The following is a 15,273-nucleotide window of genomic DNA, read 5'->3' as shown; positions in this document are numbered from 1 at the left end:
TAGGATACGGCGGAACGAGACTTGGGCTACAACTTGTGTGAAAAACACTTCCACATTAGACACATCACGGTATGTAGGCCTACAGAAGAATCGCTGAAGAATAGCCTAGTAATGGATGTATGACTATAGGTCGTATCACATGTTGATCTTACTTTTCAGTTAACATTATTGCGTTTGACTTGCAGAAGGATTATCGAATTCTAAAAGCTTGGGACCGTCTGAAATTCTGTTGGGGGAATCTACAGTATCTGGCAACCTGTTCCCTCAGCGCAGAGGCGGAGTTCACCCGCTGTCGTTTCACAGTAGTTTCTGGAACCTCATGGTCGTACCATGGAGAAAGTGAGTAGCTAACAACTTATATCGTGAAATATATTACTTATTGATACATTTCCTGTTGTTGGAATACACTAACAGCGTCAATTACGTTTATTTTTTATGTTGTAGTATTATCACATTTTAATGAGCACAAGCGATAAGACCAATTATCTGGAAGTACTGCAGTAGCATTAACTGTGCCTTCATTGTTAGCTAACTAGCTTAGCAAACCAGATTACATTAGCTCACTGAAATGAAATGTTAAGCGTTAAAATTCAGAATTGGCAAAGGCTGAATTTATATATATAAAAAAATATTACCCGCGAAGGTATGGCGAACCTGCTGATTATATCTTTATGTTGAGGTTCGAGAAATCTTGCCTCCACAAGCTAACGTTAACATAAATGCTGGATGGCATGAAGCAGCATTGAATCGCCCTCATATGCCAACTTTCACTAACGTTAGAGAATGTCAAATCCACTGCGGATAAATGGTTTAGCTACCTGGCTAACTAGCTATTATGTATTTAAACTTTCGCATGTGCTTTTCGGCGAATATGCGGGAAGGTGATAAATGGTCACTGAAATGTTCCTTGTAACCTTAGCTACCTGGCTATCAAACGTGTCCTCAAGTTAGTTTCTTTTGATTTGGTGTGTTAACGGTAGGCAAATATGAGCGTAACGTTAGCCAAACGTTAGCAATCCACCTAGCTTACTAGCTAGTCAGCTAATTTGACTAAGTTGTCTCATGCCGTCTTTTGGGAGGCGTAAACTAGCAATATTGACGTTAAATTAGACTAATATGTTTCAGTTAGTGAGTCTTACTAGGTGGTTAGCCACAGCCACCAGGTAGCTGTGTATGATGGCTACCGTTAGCTGGCTTCTAGGTGAATCCCCTATTTCGCTAGCAATTTAACATGTTCCTGTATAAACTAGCTGATGTCACTGACAGTGGGCTAGCTGTGAGGATCTTGTTGACGGAATGAATTCGAGCATTTTACTCGTAGTGATGGTCAACTTCTGCATAAATACAATCTGTTCTATGGGTGTGTTAGCATGCATCAATGGAGGAAATTAGTATTGCCTTCTGGGGTGATGTGTCTCATCCATCAAATACAGAAATATGCTCCCACGCATACAGAAAATTGCATCAATCCAAGTCTATGTTTTGTAATTTAAATTGGCAGCATCTTTGATTAAGCTAAAACTAGTTCCATGACTTTAATTAATTGCTACAGAAATTAGCTTGTCTCTTATTGGGTGCTTATGACTTTGGCTCGAATGTCAGAGACAGCTGATCCATGGCAGGTGTTGAACTCAGCAGCCATTAAAGATAAATGGGACAAAACAGGTGATGGTTTGTACATTCGATTTCACCAGATTTGACCAGATGCATAGAGAAATGTCCACTATACCTTCAATAGTATACTTACGCTCAAGTGTGTTAATACATGTATTGAATAATTGTAGAACACCCAAGGTTTTGTATTTTTTCCAAAAACAGAGCTGATGTTAATTAGAAGGCCTTCCAGCTACTCAACTGTTCCATGTTTTTATTTTACCAGCTACTCAACTTTTCCATGTTTGTTTTTACTAAAGACTTGCGTGGGATTTTTCCTCTATGTGAAAATTATTGGGGGGCCTAGCAGCAAAGCTGCAAAGTGTGTCAAGTGTTTCTACCTGTTCTTCTTCTCCCCTGATTAATTTTACCAGGCACCCCAATTCTCAACATTGGATTTTACCAAAACATGGAAATATTTTCATAGGTTACAAATTTTGTCCATTTACTAAGTTTAGCACAGATGGTCCTCAGACCAGTCCTCACAAAAGTTACCTATTGCCATTTTGATTTGCGAAAGTGTTCACTCAATATAGCCACAATTCAAAATTGGTGGCAAGGGCATCAAACACAAAGTGTCTCTCTCCATGATGGTTCCAGAACAACAGGAAACGAAGTACGCGAGTACGCGCACATCACAGGAGTGCAGGTGCTGGACCAAAAAAAGTAACTGAGAAGAAATAATAAAGGTCCGCACACTGATTGAAGCTCCCAAACGTGGATTTATTTGCACAATGTTTCGGACATGTTGTCCTTCATTAAAAGTGCAATGCAGAACAGGTGTGGGGGGTGGGGTGTATGTACCTGGGAATAGGGGAAGGGGTGTGTCACTCATGAGTCAAGAATCTATACAAAATGTACACAAGGGGGCCATAATGACCCAAACAGAACACCCAATCAATTGGCAGGAGAAATTACATTAAGGTCTACTAGAGGCTCATATACATAGTAAGGTTGATGTAAATTGGTTTAATACAGAGCTGTATTAGACCATTTCACATCAACCTTACTATTTCTTTTCGGTTCCAGAACAACACCATCCTGCTAGACTGCTAGGCCCCTGCCGCTTACAGCTCTATTCTTTTCTGTGTGTCGTCTTCAGTGTGACGACAAACTGTAACTCGCCATATGCCTGTCCAAATCCCTCAGCCCCAGCCTGATCTTCCTCCCGCACCTCTCCCTCCCCGTCATAGTGACGTCCCCTAATATCGGTCCTCCGCTTTCTTCTCACCCCGCAGGTGGCACAGCTGAAAGATGAGGGCAACAAGGCACTCAGCGCAGGGAACATCACTGAGGCCGTGCGCTGTTACACTGACGCGCTGGCCCTGGACCCCAACAACCATGTGCTGTACAGTAACCGCTCAGCCGCATACGCCAAGAAGGGAGACTATGAAGATGCCTTGAAGGATGCTTGTCAGACTATCAAGATTAAACCTGACTGGGGCAAAGTAAGTGTTAAAGAAATGGTGTGTTTTTGTGTGATGGAGTGAGGGGTAATCTGATTGTATTCTGTTCTAGTTGGGTTTGGAATTGGGATAGTCCTACAAGCCGCCAAGCCATTTTAGTCTAGTTGTTTTGCCACCCTAAAAGCAAATCTATTTGGTGAGGACACTTTCTGAACAGAGTGTGGCTACCTTACCAGAGTGCATTTGCTATCAAACATGGGTAATTGAAGAGTAATCTGAATTTTTTAATCTTACTGCAAGGAGTTATAACTCTCTTACATAGCACAGTTCACAAGCAGCTCTATTGCAGACAAATGTTGGTGAGTATAAATTGACTGTAGTCTAGCTTTACAAGCACCAACATGCCCATTCTGTATATTCAGTATCAATAATGTCTTAAGTGTACTGCTGGTCTTAGATCTGTGTTCCTTTTTTGTCTCTCCTCAGGGTTACTCAAGAAAAGCTGCGGCGCTCGAGTTCCTCGGGAGATTTGAGGATGCTAAAACAACTTATCAAGAGGGCATTCGCCAGGAGCCAGGCAATCAGCAGCTGAAGGAAGGACTCCAGAATATTGAGGTTCGCCTGGCAGGTAGGAGGACTTTGCAGTGCGGAAGTCTTTTTTGATGGCAACACTTTGAATGGGACTAATTACACTGTGAGCAGCAAGCCACCTGAAGGCTTTAAAAGCTAAGTTGGATGAGGCCGACTGTTTACAAACAACATTCGTTTGGCAAAGCAGAAGACTTCAGAGGCTGGCTCGATTGCCACTCAGTGACATCAGCCAAAAAAATAACCCTTCAGGATGTGTAAACTCAGAATCAAGTGCACGTTATTGTTTCCTGTTTCAGTAGACTTAACAATCACTTGGCAAACTGAACACAATGTTTCCAACGTGCCACATTTGATTGATGGTGAATATTTTCGTAACAGATTGTTAGATGTTATTATAGCTAATTTGATGTTATTCTGGGGCAGTCTTTGCACATTTCACTTTTTACCATTTTATCAGTTGGCTGTTTTAAGGTGTTGCCTTGAAGTAATGGTTCAGTTATCTAAAATGTTTATCATTCCTGTTGTGCTCAAAGGTACTTTAGTAAATAAGCTGTGCAGGTCATGTAATGGAGCCATGATAAGCCATTCTGTTGTCCACATATGAATGGATTGTGTCAAAGAGCATAACCCGTGTAAATCGTTTGGTGGTGGTGTTATGTTAGCTCTTTCTGGAAGAGTGTGTAATGTTGCACATACAGCTGGTTAAGACAGCCACTTTGATTACAATGGAATTTTCCTGGTTTTGTTGTTGCTAACTAACCTCTCTTGTTACTAAGGGATACTATCCCTGTAGTTCCATATATAGACATGGTTCAGGATTTTTTTTTTTTTGGCCTAAATATGTTTGCTGTTCTCCAAAGCATGATGATCATAGTAGTGTGTAACATTCTTCCCTTCTTTGGTGTTGCTGCACAGAAAAGAAGATGATGAACCCCTTTGCGATGCCTAATCTGTATGAGAAGTTGGAAGGCGACCCCCGCACCCGTGCCCTGCTCGCCGACCCCAGCTACCGGGAACTGCTGGAGCAGCTCAGGAATAAGCCTTCCGAGCTCGGCACGTGAGTACATCTCCCCCTCGGGAAATTGTAACGTGAAATCAAAATGTGGAAGAAAATATTCTAACGTTACCATTTTGCTGGGTTGGTGGGGTCAAGTGGGGTTTGAAAATTCCCCTCCTCCAAAGTTTGAGAACCACTGTTGTAATCTAACCTCGGTCATCCTCCCGTTAGCCGGTTGCAGGACTCGAGAGTAATGACCACACTGTCAGTGCTGCTGGGCCTGGACCTGGCTGGTATGGAGGAAGACGAGGAACCCACCCCACCGCCGCCCCCCAAGCCCAAAGAGACGCAGCCTCCTCCACCCAAAGAGGAAGACATGCCAGAGAACAAGAGACTGGTATGGCTGTGACTTTCGCTTACTTGCTCTACCTGCAGACCACATTGACCCGTCTATTACATTTACATGTATTCATTTAGCAGACACAGTTATCCAAAGTGACTTACATTATGTCAACTATATTACGAGGGATTACATTGTCCCTGGAGCAACTTGGAGTTAAGTGCCTTGCTCAAGGGCACCACGGTGGAAGTCTGGAATTGAACCCACAACTTCCAGGCTACTGCACGCTAGCCCATCTATCTATCTCTAAGATTTAGTTACCAAGTTACCACATGTGGTGGTGTATGATGGTTATACATGCATAGGATACAGAAAAAATAGTACACATGATGTTTTTTTTATGATTTTCATGGATGTTTTAAAGATTGTGATATAAAATTGAAAAAGTCCTGGGATTGTTCCTAATTATCTCCATGTATTGCAGGCATTGAAGGCAAAAGAGCTCGGGAATGATGCCTATAAAAAGAAGGACTTTGAAACAGCACTGAAACACTATGAGGAGGCTGTTGGTCACGACCCTACCAATATGACTTACTTGTCCAACCAAGCAGGTACACAAATTTTCATAACCCATAACCAAATAATGTTCTGGTCCAGCCATAATTATTTTCATCTGTAATGAATGCAGTAGATTAAAAGGCCTAATATGGATTTGCTACAATAGAAAGTAAATCTTGTGATCATTAATTGAATGATTTGCCCTCGAGTATGATCAGGTAATTTGGTATTAACATAATTTTTACAGTAGCTACTCAGCAAGGCAAACAGTTGATTGAAAAAAATGGTGCATACCTTTGTTACTCCTCAGGCAGGAAGATGGGTAATTACAGAATGCCAAATGCAGAAAGTAGCCCAAAAGCATGCCTGATTGTAATCTTTTGTTTAAAAAAAAGAAGAGTAATCAGAATCTTATTTGAAACGCTTTATATCTTATTTTTCACATAAGGTATCTTTTTAATTTCTCACCTTTTCCCATTCCAGCGGTATACTTTGAGAAGGGCCAGATGGAGAAGTGCAGGGAGCTTTGCGAGAAAGCTATTGATGTTGGCCGAGAGAACCGCGAGGACTACAGACAGATTGCCAAGTGAGTGCCTCCCTGCTTGCTTAGCACTGGCTGTGCTCACCCGGGTGATGTGGAGTAGGCAGAGGAGGTCTGACCCCATGCCAAAAACAGCCCTTCCTCTCCCCCTCTTCTAACTGAAGTGCTAACATGCAGTGATTCACAGTTGTATGAATGCACTATCCAGAGAGGTAGATGCTGTGCACTAAAAGTGTCAGAGGTGTTATGTTGACCTTGTCCAAGACCTCAAGAGTTTGATCACTGCACATAGTATGTGGATATTGATCAAAATAGATCAAAATACTGCCAAAAGCCATTAAAAACAAATCTGTTATCACTTTTTTGTCAACTCTAAACAAGAAACCTCCACTTCAGTAGCACTTTACACTAAAGGTTCCAGTCATACTCTTACATGCTGGAGGATTTCATGTATGATTTGTAAACCATAGCATGGAAAGTAAATAAAAGTTCCTGAACACATATAGCTTGGGTTTTTAGCAAATGTATGAAGACATTCTCCAAAATACAGCATTTCAGTAATAATATTTCAATTTAATATGTCACCAAATTGTGATATAAAAATAAGCAGTTATTTCCTCTAGGGTGGTATACCTTGCCAAAAATCACCATGAGACTTCACCATGGGAATTCTCCTCAGATGGTACCGACCAACCCCTCTGGCTCAAGGACTAATTGTGTATTTATTAGCCTACCTGAAGCTACACATTATGAAACTACTCAGCTGCATAACCTACCTTCTGTTGTGCTGGTCTCTGTGTAGGTGTGTTGGATAATCTGCTTCGGCTTCTCTCTGACTCATCTGATTGTCTATTTCAGAGCCTATGCTAGGATTGGTAACTCTTACTTCAAGCAAGGGCAGCAGAAAGAAGCCATTCATTTCTTCAACAAGAGCCTCGCGGAACACCGCACCCCTGATGTGCTGAAGAGGTGTCAGCAGGTAAGCCCTCGCCGTGGCCTTAGCCCACCTTGAACCTGGATTCTTGGCCATGGATTGAGCTGGACGGGTGTCAGTAAAAAAGCTCCGTCAGTTGTCCTTCTATTAGGGGTCGACCAATTATCGGCCGGGCCAATTATTAGGGCCGATATTTAGCATTTTTATAATCATCGGTATCGGTCATTTTTTTTACTAGTTAGCCTACAAACACGGGTGCTGCGCGTCGGAGAGTTCTTTGCCTCCGCCTCGTCCATTAATTGTGAATAACGGGAAACCTCTGCGGACGTTATCCCTTAGATAGTAGACAAGTCCGAAATTATGCGATAGCGGACGTCAAAAAGTCTAGTTGCTCCTTTTTGAAACGGACTGTCAGAAAAGACTACAGGCACCCAGGGACAGCCGTAATTAATCCGACCTGGACTAAATCTCGTCTGAGCTGAGCTGGCTATTAACGTGCCTTTTAGGCTCACAAAAGTGTAGTTTATAGCCTACATATGGACACAAATTGTATGCTTAAATAACCTATTTTACTGTGTATTTTAAACTGTTTTGTTAAACTATTCAACCTTAACACCTTCCTCTCCCTCTCTCGCACTCACACACGATGGCAAAGCATCCTCTTTGTGACAGGTCCCTAAACTAACACATAGTCATTGTGTAGGCCTAGTCTATGAAAATAATTGCTATCACTCAGCTCTTGGATTAACATGATGCACAGGATTTACACTTTTTGATAGACAATTGTGTAACAAAAATAGTTGATAGACAATTGTGTACCAAAAGAAGAAAGAAAATTGGCATAATTAAATGCTTTTGAATGAAATTTTTGCATTTGATATCGGTATCGGCCCTGAAAAAACCATATTGGTCGATCCCTACCCTCTAAGCCAGAACCATGACTATCGTTATGCAATGACCTAGCAACAGTAGTTAGAGCTTTATATTGTAATGTATAACTACTTTGTGTGCCAGGATTTGTTTAAAGTGCACTTCTAACATAATGTAGTAGATATGAGCTACTTGAGTATAGTGGCTTTAGTGGTGTTTTGAAGATGTAGATATAGATTTTGCATATGGCTGACTCTCTTATTTCTGTGTGCCCTCAGGCGGAGAAGATACTGAAGGACCAGGAGAAGCAGGCCTACATTAATCCTGAATTGGCCCTGGAGGAGAAGAACAAGGGCAATGAGGCCTTTCAGAAAGGTGAGCCCCAGCTGCCAATTCTGACCAGGTGGCAATTAGGAACCACACAGGGTGTTTGTGCTCCTCTGTACAAGTATGGGGTTATGATATACTATTTTCCAGACCTAGAACTGTATTGGGGGGGAAAAAAGTACAAAGAAATCAATTATAGCCAATTGCTGGCGGATGTGGCTGTTTTTCTGTTTGCATCGCACGCCCTGGTTCTGAAAAAGCACAGAATGTGCAGAATCTGGCTCCAATTTTGCCACTGTAGCCGGACAATTTTGACTTCAATTCTTCAGAACATAATTGCACTGTTTCCTGTTGTCTATTATTATCTGTGTGTGTGTGTACATAGTCACTCACTGGTTGGTACAATTATAGGAGAATAGCTGGGGTAAGGCTACACTAACATTTCCAGAGCAGTCCTGGATAGCGTTGTGTCAGTCCGATATTCAAGATTGCTATCAGTCCAATATTGGCCAAAATTACTGGATTGAAAGATAAAACGGTTACTAATCCAATCCATTAACCTAAAGTGAAGTCATTATGACTACACTTCAGTATTTCCGCTAGATTTTTTTTTAACAGTGGCGGCGGTGGCGGCCAAGTTTTGCAATTTACCTTCGTTAGGCTACCAGTCATTGCTTTTTTACTGCGTCGATTCACGATTGAGTGCGCATCTAATGTAACAGCGGTCTTCGCGGAGACATCCACTCTCCAGTTCCATTTTTGCTGTTCTTGCGAGCGAGCTAATAGGCTACGATATGGGAAATTAGCTTCAGAAATGAATGGGTTTTCCTAGCCTGTGCTACACCTTTTCACCGTTGTGCGAAAATTGTAGTTTTTACGATGTTGACAAACTTGCGTAGCACATGGAAGCTCTTGATAGCGCATGCCACTAACGTCTGTAAAAACAATATATTTAAGGAAATAAAACTCGACAGGTACCTCGGATTAGCATTGCTGTTTATTGTTAAACTGCCATTTTCAGCAGCCAGCGGAGGGCATTTAGCCTAGGCTACTATGCTTCCGAACAATATTTTGCATCTCCCCTAATTCTGAAGCAGTGGCCGCTAAATGAAGAGGAAACACTGAGAAGAAAGTTAATGTTTTAAATAGGCTACATCAATACAATATATAATATGTGAAGTGAAACTGGACGGGCCATAATAACCTCTGACTAGTTTTAGGCTACTTATTGTTAAATTGCAATGTGAGCGGCTGCCAGCAGGGGAGGATACGTCGGCAGGATTATTTAAAAAGCAACTTACATTGTGCGTCTGCACTGATTCTGATACCGTGGGGGTATTAATTAAACCGTGGCGGGCCGCCATGCTGAAATAAACGTAGAGGAAACATTATAGGACACTATAAAGAGAGATGGTGTGTCACACTTTATATACTTTGATATACTTTGGGGCAGCCGTGGCCTACTGGTTAGCGCTTCGGACTTGTAACCGGAGGGTTGCCGAACCCTGACCAGTAGGCACGGCCCTTGAGCAAGGCACCTTTTTTCAGTAGCTGGGCCCAAGTTGTGGAACAACCTCCCTTTTCACATTAGATCTACACCAACTATTGGTGCTTTTAAAGCCAAGTTAAAAGAACATATGCTATTAATGGCTTTTAAATGAATTGTGGAATGTAATTATAGGCTATATATATATATGTACATATTATTTTAGTTTTATTTTCCTGTTGTGTTTTTTTTTTTTTTTTTATGTGTGTGTCTTGTTTCATTTTGTCTTATATTAACTATTTATTTATCTTTTTTTTTATATATATATATATATATATATATATATGTGTGTGTTTTTATTTTTTGGAGCACTTTGGTCAACCACAGGTTGTTTTAAATTGTGCTATATAAATAAACTTGACTATGACTATGACACCTAACCCCTCAGGTGCCTGCTCCCCGAGCGCCGCTGTTGTTGCAGGCAGCTCACTGCGCCGAGATTAGTGTGTGCTTCACTTCACTGTGTGCTGAGCAGTGTTGGGCAAGTTACTGAAAATTAGTTACAGTTACTAGTTACTTCTTTCAAAAGTAATTCAATTACGTTACCAATTACTGTATATCAAAAGTAATTAGTTACTAGAGAAAGTAACTTTTGAGTTACTTTTAAGTCTGCTTTTAAAATGTCAATATGAACAGTACTGAACAGTCACACACACAATAAACCTAATTTTTGGACCTATTTATTGTAGTTTCAACGGGCCTTCAAATCAATAGCCTTGTGCATGAGTTCTCAAACTTTTTCCGACCACAAAACATTCTACAATGCATGAAGGCCTCCCTGACCTTGTTTTGCGCCACCCTCACCATCTAGGTGGTTTGATAGATATGTACAGTACACTGCCTACTGCTTGCCTACTACTTGCCTTCTGCAATATAGTAATAAGTTATTATTATCATTATTATTGCAATCCTTCTGTAGGCTACATGGAATTCGTTCAATGGGATGTAATGTGAAACAATGTTAAATGGCCTATTTTCAAAGCAGTTATTGTCTGCTCACACACACATAACCTTAGGTTATCCTCATCCTGCTTTGAACACAGTTGTATTAGGCTATATAGCATTTTAAGCACCACCAGTTTGGGAAAAGCCTGCGCTGTACAAGTGCTGACCTACCGAAATAAGTTCTTAGGCATCCGAGAGTTTGGGATTGTCGCGCACTATGCAGAAGGTTACTCTTCAGCTGATAAGGTGTTCCAGAGAGAAGTTGCATGTTCCGTCGCAGACAAATGAATCCATAACACCATGGACGTCAATTCCGATGTAAACATAGCCTACTGTGCAAATAACTCAAGTCGCTGTTACGTACGGTAGGCTATTTGGAGGTTTATTTATCTGGTAAGTGTAATCTGCATTTTCCTCTCGAGTGAAACGTGTGCTTGCTTGTGCCAAGGCTATATATAGGCTACCGTAGCCTATTGGTGTTGTGGCGTGGCTATGTTGTAAGAATGAGAAATTGATATAACAAGGCTTTTGCGCAATAGGCGAAAAAGAGCGGAGATAAACAACAATGCGCTTTTACTGTAGTGGAGCTTACGAGATGGAAACGAAAGGGAAAAGGATTTTAAGATGCCCATTTACATTGTAGCGTAATGCACTCTTGTGTGTTGTAGCATAAATCCGAAATAAGGAGGAATGTGAGGAGGCTCCTATTAACTGTAAAGAATGCATCTGCAATCTAAACATGAAACACAATCGCTGGAAACACAGCTAAGGTCGGGAGACAAAGCAGCATATGTGCATCTTGTCTGCAGTCGTTCATTCAAGATCAACAGAGTAATGCAAGTAACGAACTCTTTGAAATTTCAGTAATTGTAATTGCGTTACTGGATTTACAAAAATACTTTGTTACATGCTCGTTACCACTAAAAGTAGTGGAATTACAGTAATGCGTTACTTTGTAACGCATTACTCCCAACACTGGTGCTGAGTGTGTTTCACTAATTCACGGATTGGGATAAATGCAGTGACCAAATTTCCCCTCACGGGATCAAAAGAGTATATATACTTATACTATATATACATACACGAAAATCATGAGCAGCATATTTCACGCAAACAGTAGAAGTGAGTTAGACCTGTCAGCAGCACAATCACTGACAATGAGCACACTAAAGAGCTACGTACACCGGTGTCAACATTTATTCCATTCCATTCCATTCCATTGTTCTCAACACAGCCCCGCACACCAGCATTGCACTTCGCTGCCGCAGCCGCCGCCATGTAAATTACAATTCAGTTCTATTTAGTTGGCGCCGCTCCATAAAATCCATCATCCAGGGTTTGCCAGTTTAAAACTTGGGCGCTGATGTGTGTGGCAAGTAGGGCTGGGTGATAAAACAATAACGATATATATCGTGATAGACATGTAATCGATATCAATAAAAACTCGATTGATACTGCTGCCTTTTCAGCATGCATCCAGGAAAATGTATTAATAGCATAGTTGTTTTAGTAGAGAGAAAAAGACTATATTGGATTGTTATTGGTATTGGCAGATATTCAAGGTTGTCATATAAGTATCAGGTATGATAAAGTGGCCCCATTCTATTTTAGATGTGTAGAACCTACCTTAACATTACAGATGCTGGGCTGGTGCTGATGTGCATGATCACTTTTGTTTCATGGAAGGCCTCCTCTAATGCATTCATCTTGTTCACAGGGGATTATCCAGCAGCCATGAAACATTACTCCGAGGCCATCAAGAGGAACCCAAATGATGCCAAGCTCTTCAGCAACAGAGCTGCATGCTATACCAAACTGGCTGAATTCCAGCTGGCCCTCAAGGTACTGTGCTCTGCTATCAATATGGTCATACTGTAGTTCTAGGTCTTTTTGTGAGATATATCATGAGGGATGAGCTTTTAAATGCTGAATAGTCTCTCTTGTTTTTTCTCCTGTCAGGACTGTGAAGAGTGCATCAAACTTGAGCCTTCATTCAGTATGTATTAGGGTGCTTAATCTAGAGTTGTGTAATATTTGTTTTTACTATTTTGGGATTTACTAATGCCTTTTTCCTCTCGCAGTAAAGGGATACACACGCAAGGCTTCTGCTCTAGAGGCCATGAAAGATTTCACCAAAGCCATGGATGTCTACCAGAAGGCCCTGGAGCTCGACTCCACCTCTAAGGTACACAGCGAGATGTAGAGCAGCTGCTTGCCCACTGCAGGAATTCTAACTGTGATGTTATGTGAACTGGCCAGTCCTAACCTAACGCATTGTCTTTTCTGATTTTTCTCACATGCTCTCTCTCTCTCTCTCTCTCTCTCTCTCTCTCTCTCTCTCTCTCTCTCTCTCTCTCTCTCTCTCTCTCTCTCTCTCTCTCTCTCTCTCTCTCTCTCTCTCTCTCTCTCTCTCTCTACTTACTCACTCACTCACTCACTCACTCACACACACACACACTCTCACACACACACACACACTCTCTCTCTCTCTCTCCACTCCTTCTGCAGGAGGCCACGGAGGGCATCCAGCGCTGCATGATGAGTCAGGCCTCAAGGAACGACAGTCCGGAGGACGTGAAGCGGCGGGCCATGGCCGACCCCGAGGTGCAGCAGATCATGTCTGACCCGGCCATGCGCATGATCCTGGAGCAGATGCAAAAAGACCCGCAGGCCCTCAGCGAGTACGACCTCACACTCACACACACATATACATACATACATATATACACACACACACACCAACAGCTTTTTATTTTTTTTGCTCACTGTTGTGCCTTACATCACTCCTATTGTTTTGTAAGTTCTGACATCTACTGTCTTGTCTGTGTCACAGCCACCTGAAGAACCCGGTCATCGCCCAGAAGATCCAGAAATTAATCGATGTTGGACTCATAGCCATACGGTGATCGCCCACCTGGACTCGGGGAAGCAAAGGGCAGTGGCCCATTGGAAAAATCAAATTGAAGAGACAGAAGAATATGCCACTCCCTCTGGACAAGGACAGATCAACTCTCCATCACTCTGTCCACCCACCTACCCACCCCGCCATCACCCACGACTCCCCCCACACGCCAACTCAGTTACTTACGCAGGCAACCTCTCTTTCAGTCCCTACTCTGTCAGTGTTGACTTTATCTTTAGAATTTGGCCTTAATCAGATTGTGTACCATTGCATTTGTTCTGAAGTGTTAATTTTACAGCACTCCAGACTGTGCTCTTGCACAATCTATCACTCTCTTTCTCTTTCTCTTTCTCTTTCTCTCTCTGTCTCTACGCACACACTTGTTTATTGCTCAGCAGTAGGCCATTGGGAGGTTGAAAGTGTTTGAAGTGAATACTTGATTTGATGGTGTATTTGCCCCTGCAGCTCTTCAGATATTTATGTTTTAGACTTCTTTGGATACATTTTGCAAGGCACATTTTCATGTTTTTTTACATCATAAAATCGTCACTTTTAACCACAGGAAGAGAGGATGGATAGTTGTTTGTCTTTTTTTTTTTCTGTTGTGTTCCCGAAAGCCAATGTTAGTCTCACACCGATAAAGAACTAAACTCATACCTATCAAACAAGGCTCTATGAAGCTCTCATGCTTATCAAGCTCTTCTCATTAAACCTCTGTGCAGGACGCAAAGCTTATCTACTTCAGTCGGTGCGTAGTTACTCAAATTGATTTAGGCAACAGTACATCTGCTTCTTGCAGTTCAGGGACACATCTGTCTAAATTCAAAAGGCACATGGAATAGACGGGTGTGGGGGGGTGTATCAGTGTGCGCAGACATTTACCGCAAGCCACTGAGTGATTTTGTGTTTTTTGGGGCTGGTATTACAGGAGCAGGTGGCTCGTTGACGTAGAAGCAAGCGCTCATCACTTGACACAATATCAAAAAAAGTGGTGCTCACATGTTAACTGCCCTTGTAAAGATGACTCCCCTAATGTGTAATGTTATATCACGCTCCTGTCATGAAAATACATATGAATGTATTTCAATTGTTCAATTGCTTTTGTGTGTGTTGATGTGTGTCCTAACATTTGATCATCTTATGTGCTTTTAGTACTGCATGCACAAATGTCCAAAATACAATCAATACATACTGTTAATAAATGCATTAAAGTCTCATCTTAAGATGTAACTATTAGACATTATCAGTGGCTAAGGCTGCAGCAGCATTATTTCAAGTATCGCAGGGTTTCCACGGTGGTCTTAAAATTTAATGATGAATTTTAGGCCTTTAAACGGTCTTAAATAGATTAAAATATTACGCCCTAGGTCTTAATTAAAACCCACCTAAGCGTATTTATTTATGTTAATGTTCATATAACGTTCCTTTAATTATGCTAATTACATTTTAGCCGCATAGATCGAACTTCTTTAAACTGTACAGATAAAGAACATCCCAATGTAATAAACTTATAATTATGAAGAAATTAACTCATCACAACTTAGTAGCTTGTATAACATTTCAGAGACCAAATTTATTTGCTGTGTGAAGAATGCAGAGACTGAAATTATCCTTTATGTTTTGCCAAAATCAATCTTAAATTTGAGTCATATTAGTCTTAAAA

General features: G+C 41.4%; 1 protein-coding gene across 1 annotated transcript; it reads left to right on the top strand.

The window, feature by feature from the left end:
• Window positions 1–237: 237 nt before the first annotated feature.
• On the top strand, window positions 238–14,705 carry stip1 (stress-induced phosphoprotein 1). Its single transcript, XM_076273611.1, has 14 exons — window positions 238–339; window positions 2,892–3,101; window positions 3,546–3,687; window positions 4,566–4,707; window positions 4,879–5,044; window positions 5,472–5,598; window positions 6,029–6,131; window positions 6,945–7,065; window positions 8,169–8,265; window positions 12,426–12,550; window positions 12,668–12,704; window positions 12,790–12,893; window positions 13,217–13,389; window positions 13,542–14,705. The coding sequence occupies exons 1-14, from the start codon at window positions 331–333 to the stop codon at window positions 13,612–13,614; spliced, it is 1,629 nt and encodes a 542-aa protein (XP_076129726.1). The 5' UTR covers window positions 238–330; the 3' UTR covers window positions 13,615–14,705.
• Window positions 14,706–15,273: the final 568 nt, after the last annotated feature.

Source organism: Alosa pseudoharengus, unplaced genomic scaffold (assembly GCF_046254945.1).
Source record: "Alosa pseudoharengus isolate Yale_2024_CS ecotype anadromous, Long Island Sound unplaced genomic scaffold, YU_APseudo_1.1 YU_APseudo_1.1_scf_8, whole genome shotgun sequence".
NCBI classification, from domain to species: Eukaryota; Metazoa; Chordata; class Actinopteri; order Clupeiformes; family Clupeidae; genus Alosa; species Alosa pseudoharengus.
This window is presented reverse-complemented; position numbering and strand designations above follow the sequence as displayed.